We start from the raw sequence: 22119 nt of genomic DNA, 5'->3' as shown, positions 1-22119 counted from the left end.
CCTGTATGTTTCTAGCTTGCTTGGTTGCAATCATATAAACACCTTTGTTTCCATGGGTGTTTTGCTGTTCGTCTGTCTCGTCCCCCAGATACAGACTGAATCCCCGAATCCAGGTTCTTGTTTATTTAGATTATTATGTTGGCCAACACTCTTACACTGATTGTTCTGTTCAACCTAAGATAAAACAATTATAATCTAGGATATAAATTCTCCCCGTCAACTATAAAAAGGATGGCTTTATGTTTATTGCAATACAAATACACCATTTTAAAAATGTATAACCTTGCCTACACTTTATGAACATTTACTTCGGACATGGCTCCACGCATTCGCCGGCTTCTTTGAAAACAAATGCACATGGCTCGCGTAGAAGTGCATGGGGAAGGGTCGTCAACGAGTTGTTACGACAGTGTTGTAAAATATCTACTACGAAGCTGTAGGGGGCGCTGTGTAGAGAAATGTGCGTGCCAAAACCAAGAAAACAGCGAAGAAATGCCCGAAGTTGCATAGTGGGCCTTTAAATCACGTCGAACCAAGGCCTGTAACGGTTAAAAAAAAATAAAAAAATAATTTAAAGCTGCAAATAAGACGGCAGAAAATGGACTATACTCGAAATACTCAGCGTTGTGATCTTCTCTACACGGCCGGGATTACAGCTGCGTCTTGCGGCGGTGAAAATAGCCGACACACTTGGTTGCTGCGGGTCTGCTTTCCCGAACTCACCGTTGTGTTTCAGGAGCAGTGTTTCCCACACATTGACGAGACTATGGCGCCCCGCCATAGTCTAATTTCGGCCGCCATAGTCTCTGCGTGCACATGATTTTTTTTTTTTTTGCTCAGACGAAGTTCGTGTCGCTCTCATTGGGATTGCATGAGAGCAGAGGCGCTGCATCCCATTAGGCATACCAGGCAATTGCCTGGGGCCCCGCAATTGCTTGGGGCCCCGGGCCACTACTAGGGGGCCCCCTAGAGCCAAAAAATAAAATAAAATAAAAAAATCGCTCCATACTCCCCCCCCCCCCCCCCCCCCCCCCGTCAACAATCGCTCCAAACCCCCCCCCGTCAACAATCGCTCCAAACCCCCCCCCCCCCCCCGTCAACAATCGCTCCATACTACCCCCCCCCCCCCCATAGTCTCCAAAATTTCTGTGGGAAACACTGAGGAGCATATGTTGCCGCATAGTACTTGTAGTACTCTGGTAGTTCGATTTCGCTTGGCATATTTTACATTTCACCTTATGATCTCCTATTTCTTTTAAGTATTTCAATTCTTCGCTGCGCTTTGCTTTAACCGCCATCTCTTAACTTTTTGAATTCTGGCGTACCTGCACATGGCACGGCACGCGCCACACAGAAATTTGATACATTTCATTTGCTTTGTGCCCACGACATGCGTTAGTGGCGCCTCACAGAAAATTGATACATTTGCTTCAGAAAACTTTGTTTGTGTGTGTATATGCAAACTCGAGTTTGCCTGTCCACCAACCGAGTTCATTTGTAACGAGGAGTACTCGAGTAATCGATTCCTCACGCCCATCCCTAGTAGATAGAGTACTCTACGAGCCTCTAGATAAATATGAATGCATGAGCACCAAGAAACAAACTGGTGCTCCTGTGAGAACCAGATCAAAATTGTTATGTGCACCCCTGGCAATTTCCATGTTACAAAACAACACAGACACAGCTGCTGCGTTAGGCTAGCCATGATGATCAAATGCATTGTTGGACATAACATTACTTTTAAGTTGCTACGTTAGCAGTCAAATAAACTAATCATAGCATAGCACTGCAATGAAGATAAGAGTAGATTTAAAATGCCCCACTGTCATAGCTGTTGTTCTAATATGCATTGCTTTTGTGTTTTCTAGGACAAAGCAAAGAACCTTGCCGTCCTATCTTGGGAAAGAGACACAATGCACTCCACAGAAGGCAGCTGAGCTGAGCAAAAGGATCTTGAGAGTAAGTAATTATTAGCTCACTGTTGCTTGCTGTGAGCATCTTTTAGGATGGAAAGGCTGTGTCCAGGGCCACCTATTGGACGCCATAGTTCTAGTTCTAGGCTGAGGCTACCTTCCACCACGTCTCCCCAATGTGACGTCATCACCGAATGACGTTAGAAAACACCCGTTACTGACAAAAACTGGACTTTAACACTATTTGGGAGACATTTTATAAATGATACACATATTTTGAGTACTTTATGTAACCCATTAATCAAAACTTCCAGTTAACCTGCATGTAGGCCTTTAAGTAGCCACAACTTTTAAATTATCTTTTGAGATAAATAATTTATTGAAAATTAAGATTTCAATCATTGTATTGCCGTAAGTTGGTTGTTGTGACTATTAGAGGATAAATGTCTGTTTGTTGGCTTCATTCTCACAGGCTTCCTTTGGAGTTTGCCTCTCTTGCATACGTACGTTTTTTTTTTTAAGGTTCGGCTGGGCTCGCATCTGGACAACGGCATCATGTGCGTCCTCCTTTTTCGTTGCTCCAGTCGAGCAGCGAGTTTCTGTTCTCAGCGGTGTAGCCAGGTACAGGTGGGGTGTCAGGGATTCTTCTCAAGTATTCCCCTAGAGCCACCTTGAAAGCCTCCAGCGAAGTGACGGTGTTGATGGACTTTGGGAGCAAGTTCCACAAATGGGAAGCATTTATTTTGAACGAGTTTTCATAGCCCGTTCTGACCGAGATCTGGGCCTTGTTGTTTAATGGGGGCGGAGTTGTTCTGATCCCCAGTCGGCTGTGCTCGCGAAACACCATTTTGATGTTGTTTGGTGCTAACCCATTCAACATTTTCCAGACGTGGATGATACAATATCGTTCCCGTCTTCGCTGCAGGGATAGGAGCTTGAGCTTCTTTAGGCGGTCCCAATAGTCGAGGTCTTGGCAACCTGCGATCTTCCTTGTGAAGTTTCTCTGGATGTTCTCCAACGCTTTGATGTCTTGTACTTTGGAGGGGCTCCAAACTGGGCAGCAGTACTCTAGCTTACTCCGTACCATTGCTTTGTACAGAGTCATCATGATGAAGGGTAAGCGATCTCTGAATACACAGAGTACCCACGAAGCCATCATCCTTCCACTCTGGACAGTTTGTTCAATGTGGGGAGACCACGAGCGATCACTTGACAGGAGAATTTAGCTGGCTCTATGACGTGCCCTTCAGTTGTGGTATACTCCTTACAGCCTGATGTAAAGGGCAGTTGCCGTAGAAGCGATGAGGTGTTCAGGACATAGTTGAGAACATAGTTGAGAACCTCAAACTTCTTTTCATGGAGCAGCATGTTGTTGGCTTGCGACCATTGTATAACTAGCCACAGATCTTGTTGAAGCTGTGACACGCTCTGCATACCACTGATAGCTTTTACTAGCTTTGTGTCATCTGCAAAGCTGAGCCCTTTGCTTTGTTTTAGCACTTCGATGAGATCGTTTATGTAAAGAATAAAGAGGATCGGTCCAATCACTGTTCCCCACTGAACTCCACTGATGAAGATGCGGAACGTAGACTTCTTCCCCTCTACCACGACGATCTGTATGCGAAGTCTGAGGAATTCCTTTATCCAGTTGTATACTTTCCCCTTGATGCCGTATATACGTAGTTTGGCTAGTAAGATGTTGTGATCTACTTTATCAAACGCTTTGGCATACAACATACATACAACAACCTTGGACTTGTCACAACTACTGCTACTTGATTTGTTTCAGTCATCTTTCTCATTTCCATCTCCTTGTTTTAGCTCTCATTTATACCATTTAATCAAGTTGCCAAATTTCTATATTTTAGCTTAGTCAATAGTATCCATCCCAAATCTCTGCCCTGTCCCACACCGTTCAAACCCCACCGTCTGCTCTGTCCCACACTGTTCATCCAACCCCACCGTCTGCTCTGTCCCTCACTGTTGATCCAACCCCACCGTCTGCTCTGTTCCTCACTGTTCATCCAACCCCACCGTCTGCTGTCCCGCACTGTTCATCCAACCCCACCGTCTGCTCTGTCCCACACTGTTGATCCAACCCCACCGTCTGCTCTGTCCCACAGTGTTCATCGAACTCCACTGTCTGCTCTGTCCCTCACTATACATCCAACGCAACACTCTAAGTTAAGAGTGTCAGATGGTGTCAATATTTATTTGAATATTGTTCACGGATGTTATTATCAGGATTCTTGCCCCTTTTCGTTCTAGTTTTACCAGACTTACACAGGATTTCCACCAGTTTAAATTTGTGAAACTTTTTAGATTATACAAGGATTTTTTTTTTGTAAAACGCATAAGTCATGTGTGTTTGAGCCGATGTTTCGGTGCCTGCAAACACTTTTTTGAAACCAGGTCCAATGGGGAAAAAGAAAGAAAAAGACGGCCACCTGCGTTTTCGGATATGCAAATTATGACGTCATCGCCCCCCCACCAGGGGGTAACTTTGGATTACCATCAAATTTGTTTTGTTTGATTTGTATTATTTTTGTAGCTTTAAATACAGCCCATTGGTAAATGTAATAACTAACTGTACATTAAAAAGTATTTTCTCTCTCTTGCTCCATCTACAAGGTTTAACAACTGCTTTCTCCTCATCGACCATGTTTGTATACGGCGCGCAGGCTTGATACGCATGCTCCGCCTCGTCGTCTTTTTTTTTTGGTGGAGAACCAGCGCCACATATAGGCCTTGAATATCTATATCAGCGTTTCTACAGCTAGATGCGTTTTTGCAATGAGTCTTTACGGAGAAATTCCTGAAACGCTGCCAAGGAAATTGGAGGGGAAAAGATAGTTTTCGCTCGTGTGGACGGGGCCTAGGACACCTCTTTAGACGCCTCTTTAGTTGCATTACAGCCTGCTTAACAACAGCTACCGCTGTCTGATGACAGAGCAGCTCCCTTTCTGATTTCAAACTCCACACAACTTCATTGGGCTAATGCCCTCTATCCTAATTACTCTAAGACACACTTTTAAAAATGCTTTGAAACACAAAACATGACCATAAAAAACATGGAGGTCCCCTTTCCTTTGCAACTTTAAACCCACTGTGGTAGTACAAGAGCAGGGATAGGCAACTTTCATGATAAGTAGGGCCCGACCGATATTGATTTTTGAGTGCCGATGCCGATGCCGATTATTTTCAGAGAAAAATTACGATTACGATTTAATCGGTCGATTAAAAAAAAAAAAAAAAAAAAAAAGCATATAAAATGTAGTTTTTGATACCTTAAATATACTTTACACACTTTTGACGAATATGTGAATTGAATGCAGAACCTTTGAGTGTTTTAGAATACATTTACAGTCAAAAATGAGTGTAATGTAAAATGTAAAATAAATAACTAACGCCCAATGTGCTGCGCACGTGCGTGCTGAGCAGTATGGTCTCACCGTTAGAGTCTACAGTATAACAAATTAACATGGCCTATTAACATGGCCTGGGACCTAAAGAAAAACAGGCACAACATGCTCAAACAACGCGTCTTGTGTACATTGGTGAGGTGAGCGCACAGCTGCCTGAGCGAGCGTGCTTTCATGTTGTACGGTAAAATTCAATCTCCTCTTTTTTACTCCAGCTAAAGTTGTTAGTTAGCAAGGCGAGTAGGAGCGCAAACTGCAGGATACTAAGCGCAATAACATTTAAAAAAAAAAAAAAAAAAAAAACGGTTGTAATCGGCGTCTTTTTGGCCGATGCCGATTATTTTCAAAAAGGCTATAATCGGCCGATTAAATCGGCAGGCCGATGAATCGGTCGGGCCCTAATAAGGAGGGCCACATTTTTCATCATAACCATCAGAGGGCAACATGACTGCACACTTCAACTAAACGTGAGCTGAGAGAGGCTACTCAATTTTGTAGGAATGCACCGAAATTAAAATTCTTAGCCGAAACCGAAAAAGTAATTATTATGCCAATTATTAGTAACATTTAGGGTTGCCTCTGTATAACTTTGGCAGCTTGTCTTTGCACTGTTTTATTTTTGATGTGTTTTTTCATAAAAAAAAGAAATATACAAACCTAATAGATAGGCTACCTAATAAAGCGTTGGAACACGCAAGACCGGTAACCATAGCAACGCCGGTAAACGAACACCGCGAAGCCCAATCCCTACGAGAGCTCCCCGCGCTACGGCCATTCGGAGGCGCACAGAGCTTTTGGCCGTGATGTAATGCATAAAATTATATTATACTATTATATATAGATCGTTATAAGACGCTGTCACTGAGAATTGGCGAGCTGCCAGACGCTGTCACCGAGTGTGAGAGGAGAGATGACGGAGAAGATGGCGGTTGACCTAGTTTCAAAGTTTATACCGTTTATACTCTGTAATACCGGTGTTGAAACGAGTGTACTACTCGTGTGAAAATATCCATACCGCGGCAACCCTAGTACCAGGGGTTTTTCTAGAAAAAATTCACAAGGGGGAAAACATCAATGGCGAGGGAGCAAAGCGACCGAGCGGGGGGAAGGTGTGGAAGGGGGGGTTCCCAGTGGTGTAGTCTATTTTATTGTAGTGGGTATACTGTGATGATTCCCTCCCAGCCTCGTACAATCCCGTCCCACCAGTACGTGTACGCGTGTGGCGCTTATGGGGTGTCGCACCACACTCACTAACGCAGGGGTCTACAACCCACTGATTTAAGAGTATAACGATTATGAGCAATCATGGAAAGCTGAGTAGGTTTATCCGTTTTAATAACAGTATGAACAAATACAACGCAAAAATGACGAGTTTTCCTTTGTATATCTATAGTAGCAATAGGTGGCACATGCTAAACAAGGACAAAATCTACTCAAAATAATTTAATGAACTCTTTACAACCATGGCTAACCAGTGCATGAGAAGGAGATGACAGGAGACTAATGTTTCACTCTTTCAATTGCTCTAATGTTTCACTCTTTCAATTGCTCTAATTAGGGGTCCAAGCCAACAGGTTGGATCCCTATTGTTTTTGTAAGGATTTTTCTTATTATTATTATACTTCCCGCCTTGAAAGTGGGCCCACAGCCCAAACCGTAAATGCTGACGACATGCCAATTGCATGACTAGATCCAGGTCCGGCACCGCTACTCAGATAACCAAATCCAGACACGTCGGTCACTAGGTGGCGCTATACCAAGGAATACGCGTTTGGGGCTATAACTCCCACACCGAACCTCCCAGAGTCCAAAAACCTGTACACACAGATGCACTGGAGTCTGCTGCATCTTTTGGCCTAGGCCACGCCCATTTGCGTCTATGAATATTTTTCGCTAAATCGCGAAAACCGCAAAACTGTTTTTTCGCTACTCCTCCCACATTTCTTGACCAATTCACACAAAACTTTGCACACGGCATCTTCAGACGCACACGCAAAGAAAGCATCAACAGTTTTTTGATCCGACCTTCGACGACGAAACGGTAGAGTTTTGAATATTTGTTTATTAGCTAAATTAGACGTGGAAAATTAAAAATCCAAAAAAATTCAAAATTAGACATCGGCTCGAGTCCAAATTCTACACACATGTTGGTGCTAACCTTATTGACGTTCGAGAAAAATTTCGGACAATTTCGCCGTTAGGGGGCGCAATAAACGAGGAAATTGTATATCTTCTACAAAATTTCGCCGCGAAAACGCTACACTGACTTCTCGCTACTCCAACCACAGTCAAATCCTTTGTATCCACAGGTTCAGGGTAGCGTTTTGAACACATGCTTCGCGTTGTGCCGGCGAAATGCACATTTCTTGTCGGGTTGTGCCGGCGAAATGCACACTTCTTGGACCCCTGCATAACTGCTTGCAGTTCTAGTTTGAGCTCTTACTGTTGTTATCTAACATACCATACAGTAATTGAATTGTGTAAAAGTGTGAAATTACTGCACCTTAAAAATGACCATGAATTAGCTATACTCTCATTTGCATAGTGATTAACATTATGAATTTCAATTGTGTATACCAACTGTATGTTGGCTGACATTTACCTAACTCTTTTCCCCTCCACTCTAACCAAGGATGCCTGTTTTTAAATTCCCTAGCCTGACACCCAGTCTGAAAGGCTGGCCAGGGGTTCTCATCTAAAAGTAACAAGGAGATATAAAGTGGGATTAAAACCATGTCTTCTGTTGACTACTTATTATGTGGTTTACACATTAATATGGGAGGACTGGACACACACACACACACACACACACACACAACACATTTTTTCAAAAAAATTTTTTTTTTTCTAAAGACCTGTGTTTTGAAAGCTATCTTAATTATTTTACACATTTTAAACATCTCTGATCATAATTTTAAAACATTTGAAACATATTTTTTAAACATTTGAAACATATTTTTTAAACATATTTTTTAAACATTTTAAACATATTTCTGAAACATTACAACATCTTTGTGCGTTTTTAAACACATTTCTTAACACAATTTAACAACTTTATCTAAGCATGTTTTAGCTTAACCTTTTTAAATACATTTGAACATCCTAATCTGTGTAAACTGCCAGTCGAATCAGATCTGCTTTTTCAGTCCAGAGATTCGACTATTCGGCGGGGTTTGTTTACCGGCGTTGCTATGGTGACCTAAATCATTATAAGCAACTGAAAACGATGCGGGTTTGAAACTAAAACTGTGATTCTGAAAAAAGTATAAATGCTATCAAAATAGCATTGGAGATACAAGTGTGTAGATTTGGACAATGGTTGAACGATGGTAAACGGTTGAAAAATGAATGAGTTACGATGTCTAGAAGTAGGTGTATCAGAATGGGCAGACGTCTTCAATGAAAACAGCTGAAAACGAAGCGGTATGAAACTAAAACGGTGGTTCTGAAGACATTTTAAATTATATCGAAATTCTGTTTGGATATTATTGAAGATACAAGTGTGTAGATTTGTTAAATGGTTTGCACGAAGATAAACGGTTGAAAATTGATTTAGTTAGGTTACTTCTACAGTTGAAGTACGATTGATGATTTGAATCATCCACTTTCAGGTTTTTCTTCGGGTTTATTTTTTTCTCACGTCGCGCCCCCCCTGAAGAACTCTGGCGCCCCCCAGGGGGGGCGCGCCCCACAGTTTGAAAACCACTGACGTAGACTACACCACTGGGTTCCCCCCCCTTCCGCGGTGCGGAGCTTTTGAAAATTTGCAAGACAATCCTTGCTTTTCTTCACCCCGCGGCACGACATTTTAAAAACACTGTAAACTAAGTCACCAAACGCTATATTTTCTTTCTTCTCAGACACCCTCAGATTCACTGAACTGATAAATTTGGTTCGGGAGAAGAGATAAAAGCCTGCCTACACTGTAAACTGATTGGTTGACTTACCGATCCAGGCCAATCAGGAAGCGCCTGAGGCTCACGTGCACACTGCCTCATGCACAGTTTCTAGATCCCTCTCTGTTGTGCTGCGCGCTCGCTACACAGATGCGAACGCGGTTAGGAGCACGTCTGTCTCCTGTGCGCGGTCTTGCTCGCTCGCTCTCCATTCCGGGAGATTTTAAGTAATTTAAAATTTTCGACAAGGAGGCGCTGGGTTGAAACAAGGAGGCGCAGCACCCCTCTTTCCCGGTTTAGATTAACCCCTGCTAGTACCATTGCATTTATGGCTATGACTGTGTACTAACTTCATTAAAATCAAGGCATCGCAATCTTTGCAAATCGCTATACGTGGGTCTTTCTCAGAAACATTGAAAAACGTCCACACCGCAGACATATTGGCGCTTATCCAGACAAGCGTGTGCTGGCCGCGCTTTTAGTATGCGTCACACATTTCTGTTTCGGCCGTGTTGTTTCGGTGATAAAAGAATTTCGGCTGAAAACCGAAAATGCGCTTTTGGGCTATTTTCGGCCGAAGATTTTCAGTGGCCGAAAATTCGGTGCATCACTACAATTTAGAATTTGGTAGATATGATTTCCTGTATTCTGGTGCATTTTGGGGATGGCCACTACCTAAAAAATCGTACAGAATCATAACCCATCTACGGTATGTTAATTGAACCAACATACATTAAATTCATGTTTTCCATGCTCAAACAGCCACATGAATGGTCAGTATTTTTATCAGTGCAAAGGGCTCACATGCATCATCATTCAATGAGCTCGCCAATGATGCAACAACTCAATGAACTCATACACAACAAGCATGATATTCATTGCAGTTGTAGTAGCGACTTAAGTGGATATCTTTAATGACTGATATCGTTCCTAAGCAAACTGGACGCATGGGTTTGCCTTTGAATTCTATGAATTCTTCTCATCTTTCTTGACCGAGTATTCTGTAACTCCATCAATATTTTTTTTTTTGGTATTCTTTTTATTATTATGTGCGGGCTGACTGAGTGAGGATGCGGGCCGTATGCGGCCCACGGGCCGCCAGTTGCCCATCCCTGTACTAGAGTGCTGTCTCTGCCCTGACAGACCATTGGAGAAGGAAGCCAAAGGGCCTCAGCCTGATACAAATGTGTGTCACGGTTTACATCAGCCATCTCTACTACAAGGCACATCAAAGAGATGCATCTGTAACTGTAGCTCACAACCAAGCCCACGTGCATTCAGAACACACAACACTGACGCTGTATCTTGGTCGGACAGGCAGCGCCGCAACAGCCTAGTGTTCTAGCCCCAGCAGGACTGGCAACTCAAAGCCAGGGCATTTAAAGACACTATCAAATCAAAAAATTTACTTTAAATCGGTAGCTCATTGACACAGTCATATAAACCTCCCATTCAACAAAGTACACCCATCATTATGCTAATGCTGATGTTTAACATCCAATCCGCGTAACTCCCAATTGCTGGTCAGATGTTACATTAACTTGTCTGTGCCGGTAGGCTTCACATTCAAACCAATAATTGAATAACATCTTTCCACTCAACCCTCAAATTCTCAAATGTTCCTTTCCACAATCCAATGAATTCCTGATGGATCAAGATATATTTCTGTTTTGCTATTATCGATTTTGATAATAACATTTGGATAATAACAATATAACAAAAAGTTAGAATTAGGATAGGCTCTGAATGCCATTTCAAGTTGTCTTGAATAAGCAGCAAGCCGCTGCTTGAGAAACTAGGGTTCTCGTCACTGAGGCCCCGTCGACACAGAGCCAAAACAGGCGAAAACGATCCGGTTTCGTTTTATGCTGTTCAGGAATATCTCCGTAAAGACGGAGTCATTGCGAAACCGCAACGAGCTGTGGAAACGCTTTGGTAACTATTCAAGGCCTGGTTCTCCACAGAAAAAAAGGGTGCTATTTTCACCGCCGCAAGACGCATCTGTAGAGAAGATCACAACGCTGAGTATTTCCATAGTCCATTTGCTGCCGTTTTATTTGCAGCTTTAAATTATTTGCAATGGTTAGGCTACTTGTTTCGTTTTAGTTTGTTTTAAACTGTTACAGGCCGTGGTTCGACGTGATTTAAATTGTGAGACGCATATTTATTTTTGTAAGGAAAATGTGTTTTGAACGTTTGCAAAATTAATAATGAATACTCTGATAACTCTGACTGTTTTGATGGAGAATAAGCATTACATGTTTGCTTGGTAATATTGCCGTTCATCATCAGGCCTATTCCTGCTGCAGATGCGTTGCATTCTAAAAATAGATTCGATTTAACTCGATTGATCCTCGAGGAATTCCTTTTATCACTCGAGTTTGGAATTTACTACTCGTGCCCATCCCTAATACAAATAAAATAATAAATAAAAAGTTCAAAGCAACTCTGACGTCCCCCAGCTGGTTGGGGGCTAATGACGTCATCATTTGCGTTTCAGGCTTCCACACGAATCGTAACACGAAACCGCATAGGTCCGGATAGATTTGAAACCACCTCCGAGGGTGGTTTCAGAAATGTGCGGTTACGGGCACCGGATTCGCCGGCTCCGTCTGGACGGTCGGCCGAAACGCACAAGACTTATGCGGTTTCACCAAAAAATCGGCTCCGTGTGAACGGAGCCTAAGATTAAGGCCCGCGGAATCCCATGTCCTCCCAGGTGCGGTTCATGCCACCCACGGTACGAGGCGTGTCCCCAGCGGTGCGGGCTTACCCGGTGGAGCCAAGGTCGCAGCAACTCAACCTTCCCAAGAAGCATCTCAACTCCTGGTCCCATTGACAATCTCAAATCGGGTAAAAGCTTAAAATACTTCAGCACACATACATGGCATTATCCAGATAGAAAGGATTCAATCTAAAATGAAACTACAACACAACAGACTTTGCTCATGCACCAACACATTGATGAGTCAGTGAGCTTGTGAGACAGAGCTACACACAGCTTTTGAGACACAACCATCGTTCCATGAAACACAGATTTTTGGTAAAGATACATAGATGCTTATGTTTTGATAAAAACTTTCTATGAAAACTTGAATAGTATTGTCTCATTTCCACATCATCCCTAATCATACTGAGCTGATAGCCGTTTTTTTCACTTGTTTGACATTTAAAGTGTGGATTTTTGCAATTGTATCATCTGAAGTAAATCCTATTACTGAGACCAATTGAATCCGATTCAGCGTTCCTTGCAAGCTTCTATGTTTGTTTGACCATGACAAGGAAGGAATTTGAAGTTCAACCATGACTCTTCCTAATTAAATGGAGGAACACAATATTACTGCTCTGAAATATTAAATTGTGAGAAAGAATCACACTCAATTGAGAGCACTCTATACAGACTTATACGTCTTCTGATGAAAAACAGTGAGTAATGTGCTCTGCAATATTTATATCCATTTAATATAAAATTTGAACTTTTGGTTCAAATATTAAGAGAGTGCAGTAGCTCCATTCTGGATATTACTTTAAAATTGTATACATTACAGGGAGTTATTCATTCCCAGACGGAAGGGAATAAAACACACAAAGCCTTCTTACATGTTTAAAAATATATGGGTTGACATTACCATAGTAACTTGCATAACTTATCAAAAAGGATTGTGTGACTGTGGATCTTTGCTGGGATATAATGTACCATTTGATGTCATAACAAGGGGTGAAACTCAGCCATATCACCGCGTTGTTAATGGTTTCTGTCCAAGGAATGGGATACAAGAAAGGATTTGATGTGGTGAGGTAACTCCTAAGCTTACTAGAAAACAAAACGAGGTATTAGTAGTAGACTGAACAATACCAGATAACGTCATGGAGTTCAGGGCCCTGGTGAAGAGAGCACAACATAAACAACCGTGTGTACAGCCAGTACTGCACTGGTGCATCCAGTGAGATCCTATAGGAGGCTCATCAGCCAGATCTACTTGGTTTTCTCCGTCAGACTGTTTTAAATTCTGCAACTTGTCCCAAAGCTGAGTAAAGAGCAAACATACAAGTGTGCTGGGTGACTTCATCAGGAGGAGCTGTATTCGGCTGGTCCACTTCCCTGCCTTCTGCAACACACCGACCCCGTTACAAACAGACACAGACATGAGTAAGTACCACGGCAGACATGAGTCGGTACCACGGCCAAAACGAAGCCCACGAACCGCTGGGACCACCGGGGAGCTGCTTGGTCACAACAGGGCCTTTACCGACACCGAACTGGCAGGATCACAACAAGAATAGCTGGCTAGCTTGTTAGCTTTAGCTAGCAATTTGGCTAGGCTAGCAAGCTAAATGGGTTCGGGCCTGAACATTTGGCACGGTTTTAAGAGTCATATAATTTATCAGACATCGTATTATTAAGTACGGGGCGAATTAGTACATTCGCTATTCGCTATAAGATTTTACGGACATAATTTCTTTCACCGTACTTGCATCGAAAACGACAACTGAAAGGCCTGAAAAAGGGAAGTGTACACTTACCTAGCCTTACTTTCTACGCCATCTTGGATCCACTTGTCAGTCCATCGCAGAGCACGGCGGGACCGCGCGCCTCGTGAAGGTTGAGGGGGTACGCGTGCGCGCGTGCATACACAACGTTCATCCGTAGTGCGCGTAGACGCGTGACAAGAGGAACTTGGGCCCGGATGGGCAAAAGATCAATATAAGTTTATCTTACTGGGATTTGGGAATGACATACGGAGCCGGGTTTTGGGATTCCCACCGAGTTATTCATTGCATTATTTGTTGACTAGCAGTTTGAATAAAAATAGTTCCTGTGCAACACCAATAGATGGCCCCATCCCAGCCTTCATAACAGAACGTATGTATATTCTACACCAAGGCCTTTATAGAAGGTATTAGAACCATAAATACTAAACTGATAGCCAATCTGTTTTTTTATTTTGTTTAACATCACCACTTGTAATTATGTAGGTGGTTAGCTCAAAATATAATATCAAAGTTATGTTATCGCACTCAATAAAAGTGCTGTAAGAAAAGTCAAGTATACAAAGTAAAGGAGATGAATAAATCAGGCAACACTTAAGTGCAGAGGAAAATGTCCACTAAACATATAGTTTAATGTTATTTCAAAGTAGACATTAAAGACTTTATGCCATTCTTTGTTACAGCAAGTTGCAACGAGGCTCAACCACCAAAAAAACCAACATGAAGACCTTTGTTATACCTAAAGGAGGAAGCCATGTTGAGCTGCCAAAGGTCAAGACAGGTCATCCTCTCTGGGTTTAATGGTGACGAGGGGGGGGGGTGTGTGGATGTGAACAAGGTACAGCGCTACGGGATGCTAGTTATTCCGGAAATTAACTTGGAACTTTATCAGCATACGCCGTCCACCATCTGACTGCGTTTTTTTTTCTTCTTTTTTACAAATACCAAAAAAGAAATATCAGTAGGCACATGAACAATGTTAACCCAAATAAAAAAAACACAGATGCAACATGGGCTTTGTGGTTCACTGAAGGTTATGGATCATCTCCTCCTTGGCGATGAGATGGGTGGTCTTATTGACCAGCGACATGAGCGAGTTGAGCTTGTGGGACCAGTCGTTGAGCAGGTCGTTGGGGTCCTTGGGCCTCTGGAAGTTGATGATGCCGGCCAGACGGTCCACCTTGGCATAGATGGTCTTGTTCACCACCAGGGAGGAGAGGAACTCCTCAGACTCCTACAGGGCACACAAAGACAGACGGACACAGATGGACGGAGACAAACGGACATAAGCAGAGAAAAGGTTTAGGAGGGGGTATATCTGAACTTTGGAGTACTTTATATATGAAGTCGTAAAACACAACTGCTTTGCTCCATTGGGAATATAATTCAACTAGGAGTTAAAATATAACCCCAAAACAGAATAAATCCTAAAAATAGAGAAAATAGGCAAAGTGTTCACCAACATGAAATTAAGACTATCTATACCATAAAAATATAACCACATAGCCAAGTATAACTTGATCAGAGCCCCAACTACCACAGGACACCCTGGTCATGTCCTCTGAGGTAACCTTCCATAGTACAATGTAACCAAAGAAGGATAAACGATAGTTATGTTATTATAACTCTAGTTCTATGATTGTAGGCGTAGCCGTCTAGGCTTTGCCTTATGGGCTTGTCCCGTGTGCGCGCTGAAAATTCAAACTATGCACCTATCAGCGTATCGTGTCACATTTCCCCACGGTATCGTGTCTATATAACACGGTGTATACCGTCGCTCATCCACCACGCTTTTCTTTCAGCATTTGGAGGGTACAGCAGGTGGAAAACTAGAAGGCTACGCCTACAATCATAGAACTAGTTATAATAACATAACTATTGTTCTATTTCATGTAGGCTACGCCGTCTAGGCTTCGCCTTATGGGCTAAGGTGAAGCTGAGCCTGATAAATGTACTCCTGCTGGACCCCAGTCAAAACAACCTAAGTCACCAGAACACATTAAGACTCAAAAAAGCCAAGGAAGTGTAAAACAACAGCTTAATAAAAAACGAATTCCTCCTAGATCAAGCAAGGCAATGATCAAGGGAGAAAAAAGTGAGTCTGTAAAGACTCCGGCTCTAATCCGTGAAAAGGAAAAGAAAAACCAGAGCAACACGGTTTCCATTAGGTCCGCTACTACCGGGGGCGGGGCCACAGAATCCGGCTCTCCAATAAGGGGACTCTCTCGGCCGTTTCTTATTAGAAGAAAACGGCGGGAGTGCCGCACTAGCAAACAAAGCCACCTGACAATTGGCGAGCCAATAGAAACCCCCCTAGCCTGTTTTCTATTTGAAAAAAGGTGGGAGAGTGACTGGTAATCGAGAGGAAATCCAACCACGCCGCTTTTAAGAACATGTCTATATTCTTAATCCGTAAAAAGGGGTCCCGGACTCCAGCACAGAGTTGCCGAGTGAGCCCCTGGACATGTCTAACATGTAAAAACGGACAAAGGGGCCGGGGGAAGACCAAGACGAAGTCGCGCAGATGTCTTCCACCGAAACGCCCCTGAGTAGAGCCGTTGAAGAGGCCACGCTCCGTGTGGAGTGAGCTTTAACGCCAAATGGTGGCGCCAAGCCCTGCCGAGAGTAGGCTAAGCAAACACCCTCACATACCCAGCGAGAAAACCGCTGTTTAGAGAGAGCGCGGCCCCTGCTAGCGTCGCTATAACACACAAACAACAGTTGTGTGGAGCGGAACGCGGCCGAGCGATTCCCATACATAGCCAATGCCCGAACCGGGCACAGGAGATGCAACTCCGCCTCCGTCTCACTAGAATGAGGCGGGGGGTGAAAAGCCTTAAGCACAATATCCCTCGACCGAAAATAACTATTAATGTTCTTCGGGAGGACGCAGGATTAGGTCTGAGCAACGCGAAGGAGCCGTCCTCGTTTAGCAACAAGCATCTCGAGCTGACAGACAGAGCGGTTAGCTCACCGGCCCGCTTGGCAGAAACCAAGGCCAACAAGAGTGCCGTCTTAAATGACAGGGCATCCAAGGGGGCCTGAGAAAGAGGCTCGAAAGGATCCCTGGGGAGATCCCAGCGTGGTTTAAGCACGCGTGAAAACAGGCCTAACCGTCTAGCCCCACGCAAGAATCTCTTGACCAGTGGATGGCTGAAGATCGGTCCACCATCACAGCCTGCATGGCCAGCCGAAACGGCTGCCGCATAATAATAAATGACATTTATATAGCGCTTAACATGGTACTCTAAGACGCATAGACCTTGATAGTGGAGAAGGCCAAACCTTTTTCCAATAAGTTTTGCAGAAACGAAAGCACGCTTCCCACCTCGCATTGAGATGGGACAGCGTGGTTCCTCTCACACCAATTAGAGAAGGCGCACCACTTTGCCGCATAGAGGGAAGAAGTAGAAGGCGCACGAGCGCTCTGAATAGTGTTGATAACCGTCTCAGGCAAACCTTTGCCCTGCAGGATCAACCTCTCAGGAGCCAAACCAACAGCCGTCCCGAGACATCGGGCGGGTGGTGCACCGTCCCGTGGGCCTGTGAAAGCGCATCCGGCCTGAACGGTACTGGCCACGGCGCTGACCGCGAGAGCGCGGCCAGCTCTGGAAACCACAGAGCTGAACGGTTCTCCGGGGCCACTTATATCAGGGACAGTCTCTCCTGTCTGACCCGTTCCAGAAGAGGAAGGATCAGCTGGAGCGGGGGAAATGCATACAAGAGAGCCCGCGGCCAAGGTGTGTGTGCCAACGCATCTACCCCCAACGGGGGAAGATCCCGAGGGCTGAGGGAGAACCACCACCTGCAGTGCGTGTTCTCCCTGGACGCGAAGAGGTCCACCTGCGCTGTCCCGAACCTCTGCCAGGTCAGTCTGACAATGTCGGGAAGTAACCGCCACTCATCTCGGCGGGGACCGCCTCGAGACATGAGGTCCGCCCCAAAGTTCTGGGCGCCCGCGATATGCAGGGCTCTCAAACTGTGGAGATACTGATGAGCCCAAAGCCAGAGCTCGACCGCCTTTCGGTGGAGAGCAGGGGAGCGGACTCCCCCCTGTCTGTTGATGTACGCCGCCGCCGACACGCTGTCTGTCCTGATCAGAACGTGGCGGCCGCGCACCAGGTGAAAAATGCAACAGCACTTTCCTCACAGCGTCGAGCTCCAACACATTTATGTGTGCTGTAGGGGGCGTGCGCCACTCGTCTCCGACCGAGTGAGAGAGGCACGTTCCTCCCCAACCCGTCAACGAGGCGTCCGTGAAGACCATTACGTAGGACGCCACCCTGCCCAGGGGAACACCCCAGAGAAGGGCGGAGGGTCTTTTCTCGGGATGCACGATATATCGGCAGTGATATCGTTATCGGCCGATGTTAGTCATTTTTTAACACATCGGCATCGGCCCGATAAGTAAAACTGGTCCGATATTAACAGCCGATATTTATTTCCTAGTCTAGTTGCCGTTGTGTGTGTTTTTTGCCCATGCGCACCTTGTTTGGTCATGTGACATTGTCAGTGACGCATCCAGAGACGCACGGAGAGGCAGTACAGGAGTGTTCGTCACCTTAACTGAAAATAATCAATGTCGGCGGTTTGGATGTTTTTTACGGTCTCAAATTAAGGTACTCGAATTGCAATATGCAGTACTTGCAAAGCCGAAGTAATGCGCGGAGGATGCCGTGTCCAATCATTATATACATTATCGTAGCGAAATACAGTTTCTGTTGCGTTTTATTTGGCGTTCCGTAATCCCATTGAAACGGAAATCGGAACCGGATGTGTTTATATTTGGTTGTAGTCTTTTCGCTCGGTTCTCCGGATCAACAGTAGGGCTAGAACCGAGTGAAAAGACTACAACCAACCTCCCTTGATATATTTGATTTAGTCTATTTCACAGATTTTAGTTGAAATTGACTTAAACTTGAAACACGTGTCTGGTTTCCATGAATATTGGCAAATTTGATTTAAGTTATTAAACCTTGTCAAGATATTTTTATTTGTGATCGTTATTGTGATTTATGATCCAAACTTTTTCATAGATGCAAGTTGTAAAAGTAGCCTAAAACTAACACTGTTAGTAACTTGTGTTTGTTATGGATGCCCTGTAACTTGTTGAAGAAACAATGTATTTCGAAGTTTTGGTAAATAAAGAAAGAAATAACTTTTTCATATTCACAGTGTATACAAAATCATCATAGAAACTTGTTTTTATACCAATATCGATATCGGTAAATATCGGTTATCGGGCGTAACAGCAATTTTAATATCGGATATCGGTCAAAATTTTCATATCGGTGCATCCCTAGTCTTTTCCAATATTCCAGGTCTGGCGACACCGAACGGGGAACGAGGAGCACCCTGAGCAAACCACCGCTGGAGTCTGCGCATAAAGAGCAGACCCAGGGGGACCACGGGGCGGGCAGCTGCCATCAGCCCTAACAGGCGCATGGTGGACAGTGCGGTCACGTTTCTGCGAATGCGAAAAACGGGAGAGCGCCGACAGGATGGCGTCTCGCCGAGGAGGCGAAAGCATCGCAGTCATGGTGGCTGAGTCTAGGCAAAGCCCCAAGTAGACTGTCTGCCGGCTGGGGAGCGGGGAGCTCTTCTCCCAGTTGATGGCAAAACCCAGGAAGGAGAGATGGTTTATCAACAACATGGTGTCCCTTCTCGCGGTCTCTTCCGAGTTGCTCAGAATGAGCAGGTCGTCTAGGTAGAAGAGAATCCTCTTTTCCTGACGCCTGAGCGGTTCCAACGCCGTCTCCACACACTTCGTCTTCTTCTTAATAGTAGTTCTCAAATTCTCACTGATAAGCACAAGTGCTGAAAGAAAAGGGAGGATGAGCGACGGTATACACTGCGTTATATAGACACGATACCGTGGGGAAATGTGGGCGGTGCCCACGCTGATAGGTGCATAGTTTGAATTTTCAGCACGGGACAAGCCCATAAGACGAAGCCTAGACGGTGTAGCCTACATGAAATAGAACAGCTCCACTGCTGACGAAAGGGGGCTGTTCGCTTCAGCTTGTTGTTACTCCTCCTCTGTCCAATGGCTTCATCCCGGCTAAATACTGTCTCTTATAGGCGGACTCTTCCAAATAAAGAGCCGGTGACATAATGATTCATTTCCCTCTTTAGTAAACGTTTTTACACTGCCAAATATGCCCATCTTATGCCCACCATGGTCCCTGCGTGGTAATATAACGGCTTGATTTCGCACCCCAATTTACCCTCTCGGAACCTACACATATTGGGGGTTTCATTTAGATGTAAATGTGATTAGACGGCCTTGCGGTTCAAGGGGCGGGACTTGGGAAGAGGCGTTGCTGCGTTGTCTCTACAACAGAGACAAGCAGCGATAAACATTAGTAGTTCTAACTGGAGAGACGATAAAATCTGCCAGCTGCGGACCTTTATGGGAGAGAAGGTGATGCAGTCGCATTTAACGAAGACGGTAAAAGATGGTGCGATCTACGAGAAAGTACTAGAGAAACTTTAGATTCTTGCATGATAGTGTCTTGAATCATAAAAAATATAAAACATTCGGAGTATGCAAATTATTCTGAAGAGGTCTACTCTGTGCGTAGCTCCGCCTACTCCAACAAACCAAGAAAGCCGGCTCCTAGACGAAGGGGGATTTTACCCTCGGTTTTACACAGGCAAGACAGCAGCTTGGCATGCAAAGCCGCGACCGTACCGGCTTGGCATTGTAAAAATGCCTAGTGACGCAGCGGATCATTTGATGGTGATTTAAGCCATCGACGACCTGGCTTTTTAAACTCAATCATTCCCAATAAACAAAAACTCATTAGCCAAAAAGAATAGAGTGATATGAAACCATCTAAACAAACAAATTCATCTTCATTCAATCGCAGCAGAGCTGAAAAGTCCCAGTTTGCTTACGTCTATGGAGAGGTCAAGGAGGTTGGCCATGCGCTTCATTGATATCCTGGTGTAGTACTTGGCCATTATTCTAATATTCTGTTGGGGAAAGGAACAGGAAATATTGAAGATCTCCATTTGGAATTTCATACATATTTTAGATGTCTTTTTTCTATTAAAGCTTCAGGGCTTGTGAACAACAGGTGTCTGTCACCAGTCAATCATATGGTAACCAGTGTAAAACGATGTCCTTGTAGGAGGTTACATGAACTCACATGCTCCACCACTCGGTTCTTCAGGTCCTTCCACCTCTTCTCGCCCTCCTCCAGGCTGCAGAAGACATCTGTGGCGGGGCTGTCAGGGGAGCCTTCCCTGAGCTCCTTGCCGTAGTCCTCCACCAGCGAGGCCCAGCGCATCAGCTCCAGGGTGGTGAACTGCTTCAGCAGGTCCCTGCAACACCGCCATCACAACACTCCACACGTCAATCACAAGCATCATAGGGGACATTTCCACATGCAGATGAAGCTGCATGTATATTGGTTGTGTAATCACATCCTCGCGCTTGTTTCAAACAATGCGCAAACCCTGAGAAAGCCAATGTTTTCCCGGTAAAGCCCAATTACATTTAGTTGCCTATCAAAGGCATCATATGCGCCTGTCATATGCATACTGTTTCAATATGGACTCAAACGATGTGCTGCCACTCTGCCTCTGCAGAGTATTACCCCCATGTTCACACTGTACACGTCCGTTGACGGATTTCATTGACTTTGCATGGGACGCTCTCGAAATGCATTGTGGGTCCGTCCGTTCTGTCGGCTCCGTTGCCTGTGTCAAAAAGATTTCAAACCTTTCAGGCAGCAACAGATCCGTCAGCCAATCAGATCGCGTCATGCAAATATACTACTGTTACGCTACTTGGACTCTGTCCAGTGAAATCGCCCTTTGTGATACAACCCGGAAAAACACTAGCCTGGTCCTACCAGACCATCGTACTTAATTTCATTTGTATAGAAGGTCTGGAACTGCCCAATTGACAAACGTTCACTCACTTGGAGGCAGGTGTCTGTTGAAGTTCTAAAATGATTGGATCTGCCAAGTGCCACTCTGGATCTGCCATAATCAATCGCAAAGCGTTTGATCGTGACGTATGTCATGCGACGGGACCGGCTCCATCACCACTAACGGAGCCAGCTGGAAAATCTAACTTTTCCCGAACAGGGTTGGGAGAAGCGCCACAACATCATGGCCACCAACAAAACTCAGCAAAGATTGTTCTTGCTCCAGCTTTAATTGATCGATATTCGGCAGCGATCCCACAACAGACCCAATAGCTTCTCTCGTATCCTTCTCCATTGTCTTCCTGGTCTTCCTCTGACTACAACTGAAACTGGCGCACGACCTCGACGTCATCGTTCTCAGCCACTCCCTCTGTTCGCTGATTGGACCGCCAAATATCTGGCTTCCAAGGAACCCATGAATATGAACCAGACCCAGACTGACTACTGAAGTGAAATG

The 22119-nt window shown here is 44.6% G+C and overlaps 2 protein-coding genes across 4 annotated transcripts in view; both read right to left on the bottom strand.

Annotated features, from left to right (window-relative positions):
• LOC130377485 (probable helicase with zinc finger domain) overlaps nt 1-14111 on the bottom strand; it is a 37503-nt gene extending 23392 nt beyond the window's left edge. The window contains exons 1-2 of one of the 3 annotated variants that reach the window (XM_056584626.1): nt 13756-14111; nt 13281-13340 (exon numbers count right to left, since the gene is read on the bottom strand). The gene's annotated coding sequence lies outside the window, so the exon portion shown is untranslated. The remainder of the gene's footprint in view (nt 1-13280; nt 13341-13755) is intronic. The other 2 variants (XM_056584634.1, XM_056584638.1) reach the window with 2 other exon arrangements.
• Nucleotides 14112-14188: 77 nt separating this feature from the next.
• The window catches only part of psmd12 (proteasome 26S subunit, non-ATPase 12), a 30738-nt gene continuing 22807 nt past the window's right edge, over nt 14189-22119 (bottom strand). The window contains exons 9-11 of the mRNA XM_056584617.1: nt 20877-21051; nt 20623-20700; nt 14189-14956 (exon numbers count right to left, since the gene is read on the bottom strand). Of these exons, the coding sequence (XP_056440592.1) occupies nt 14747-14956; nt 20623-20700; nt 20877-21051 (463 nt within the window). The 3' untranslated portion in view covers nt 14189-14746. The remainder of the gene's footprint in view (nt 14957-20622; nt 20701-20876; nt 21052-22119) is intronic.

This window comes from Gadus chalcogrammus, chromosome 3 (assembly GCF_026213295.1).
Source record: "Gadus chalcogrammus isolate NIFS_2021 chromosome 3, NIFS_Gcha_1.0, whole genome shotgun sequence".
In the NCBI taxonomy this organism is placed as follows: Eukaryota; Metazoa; Chordata; class Actinopteri; order Gadiformes; family Gadidae; genus Gadus; species Gadus chalcogrammus.
Note: the sequence above shows the minus strand (reverse complement) of the source record. Positions and strands in the feature narration are given on the sequence as shown.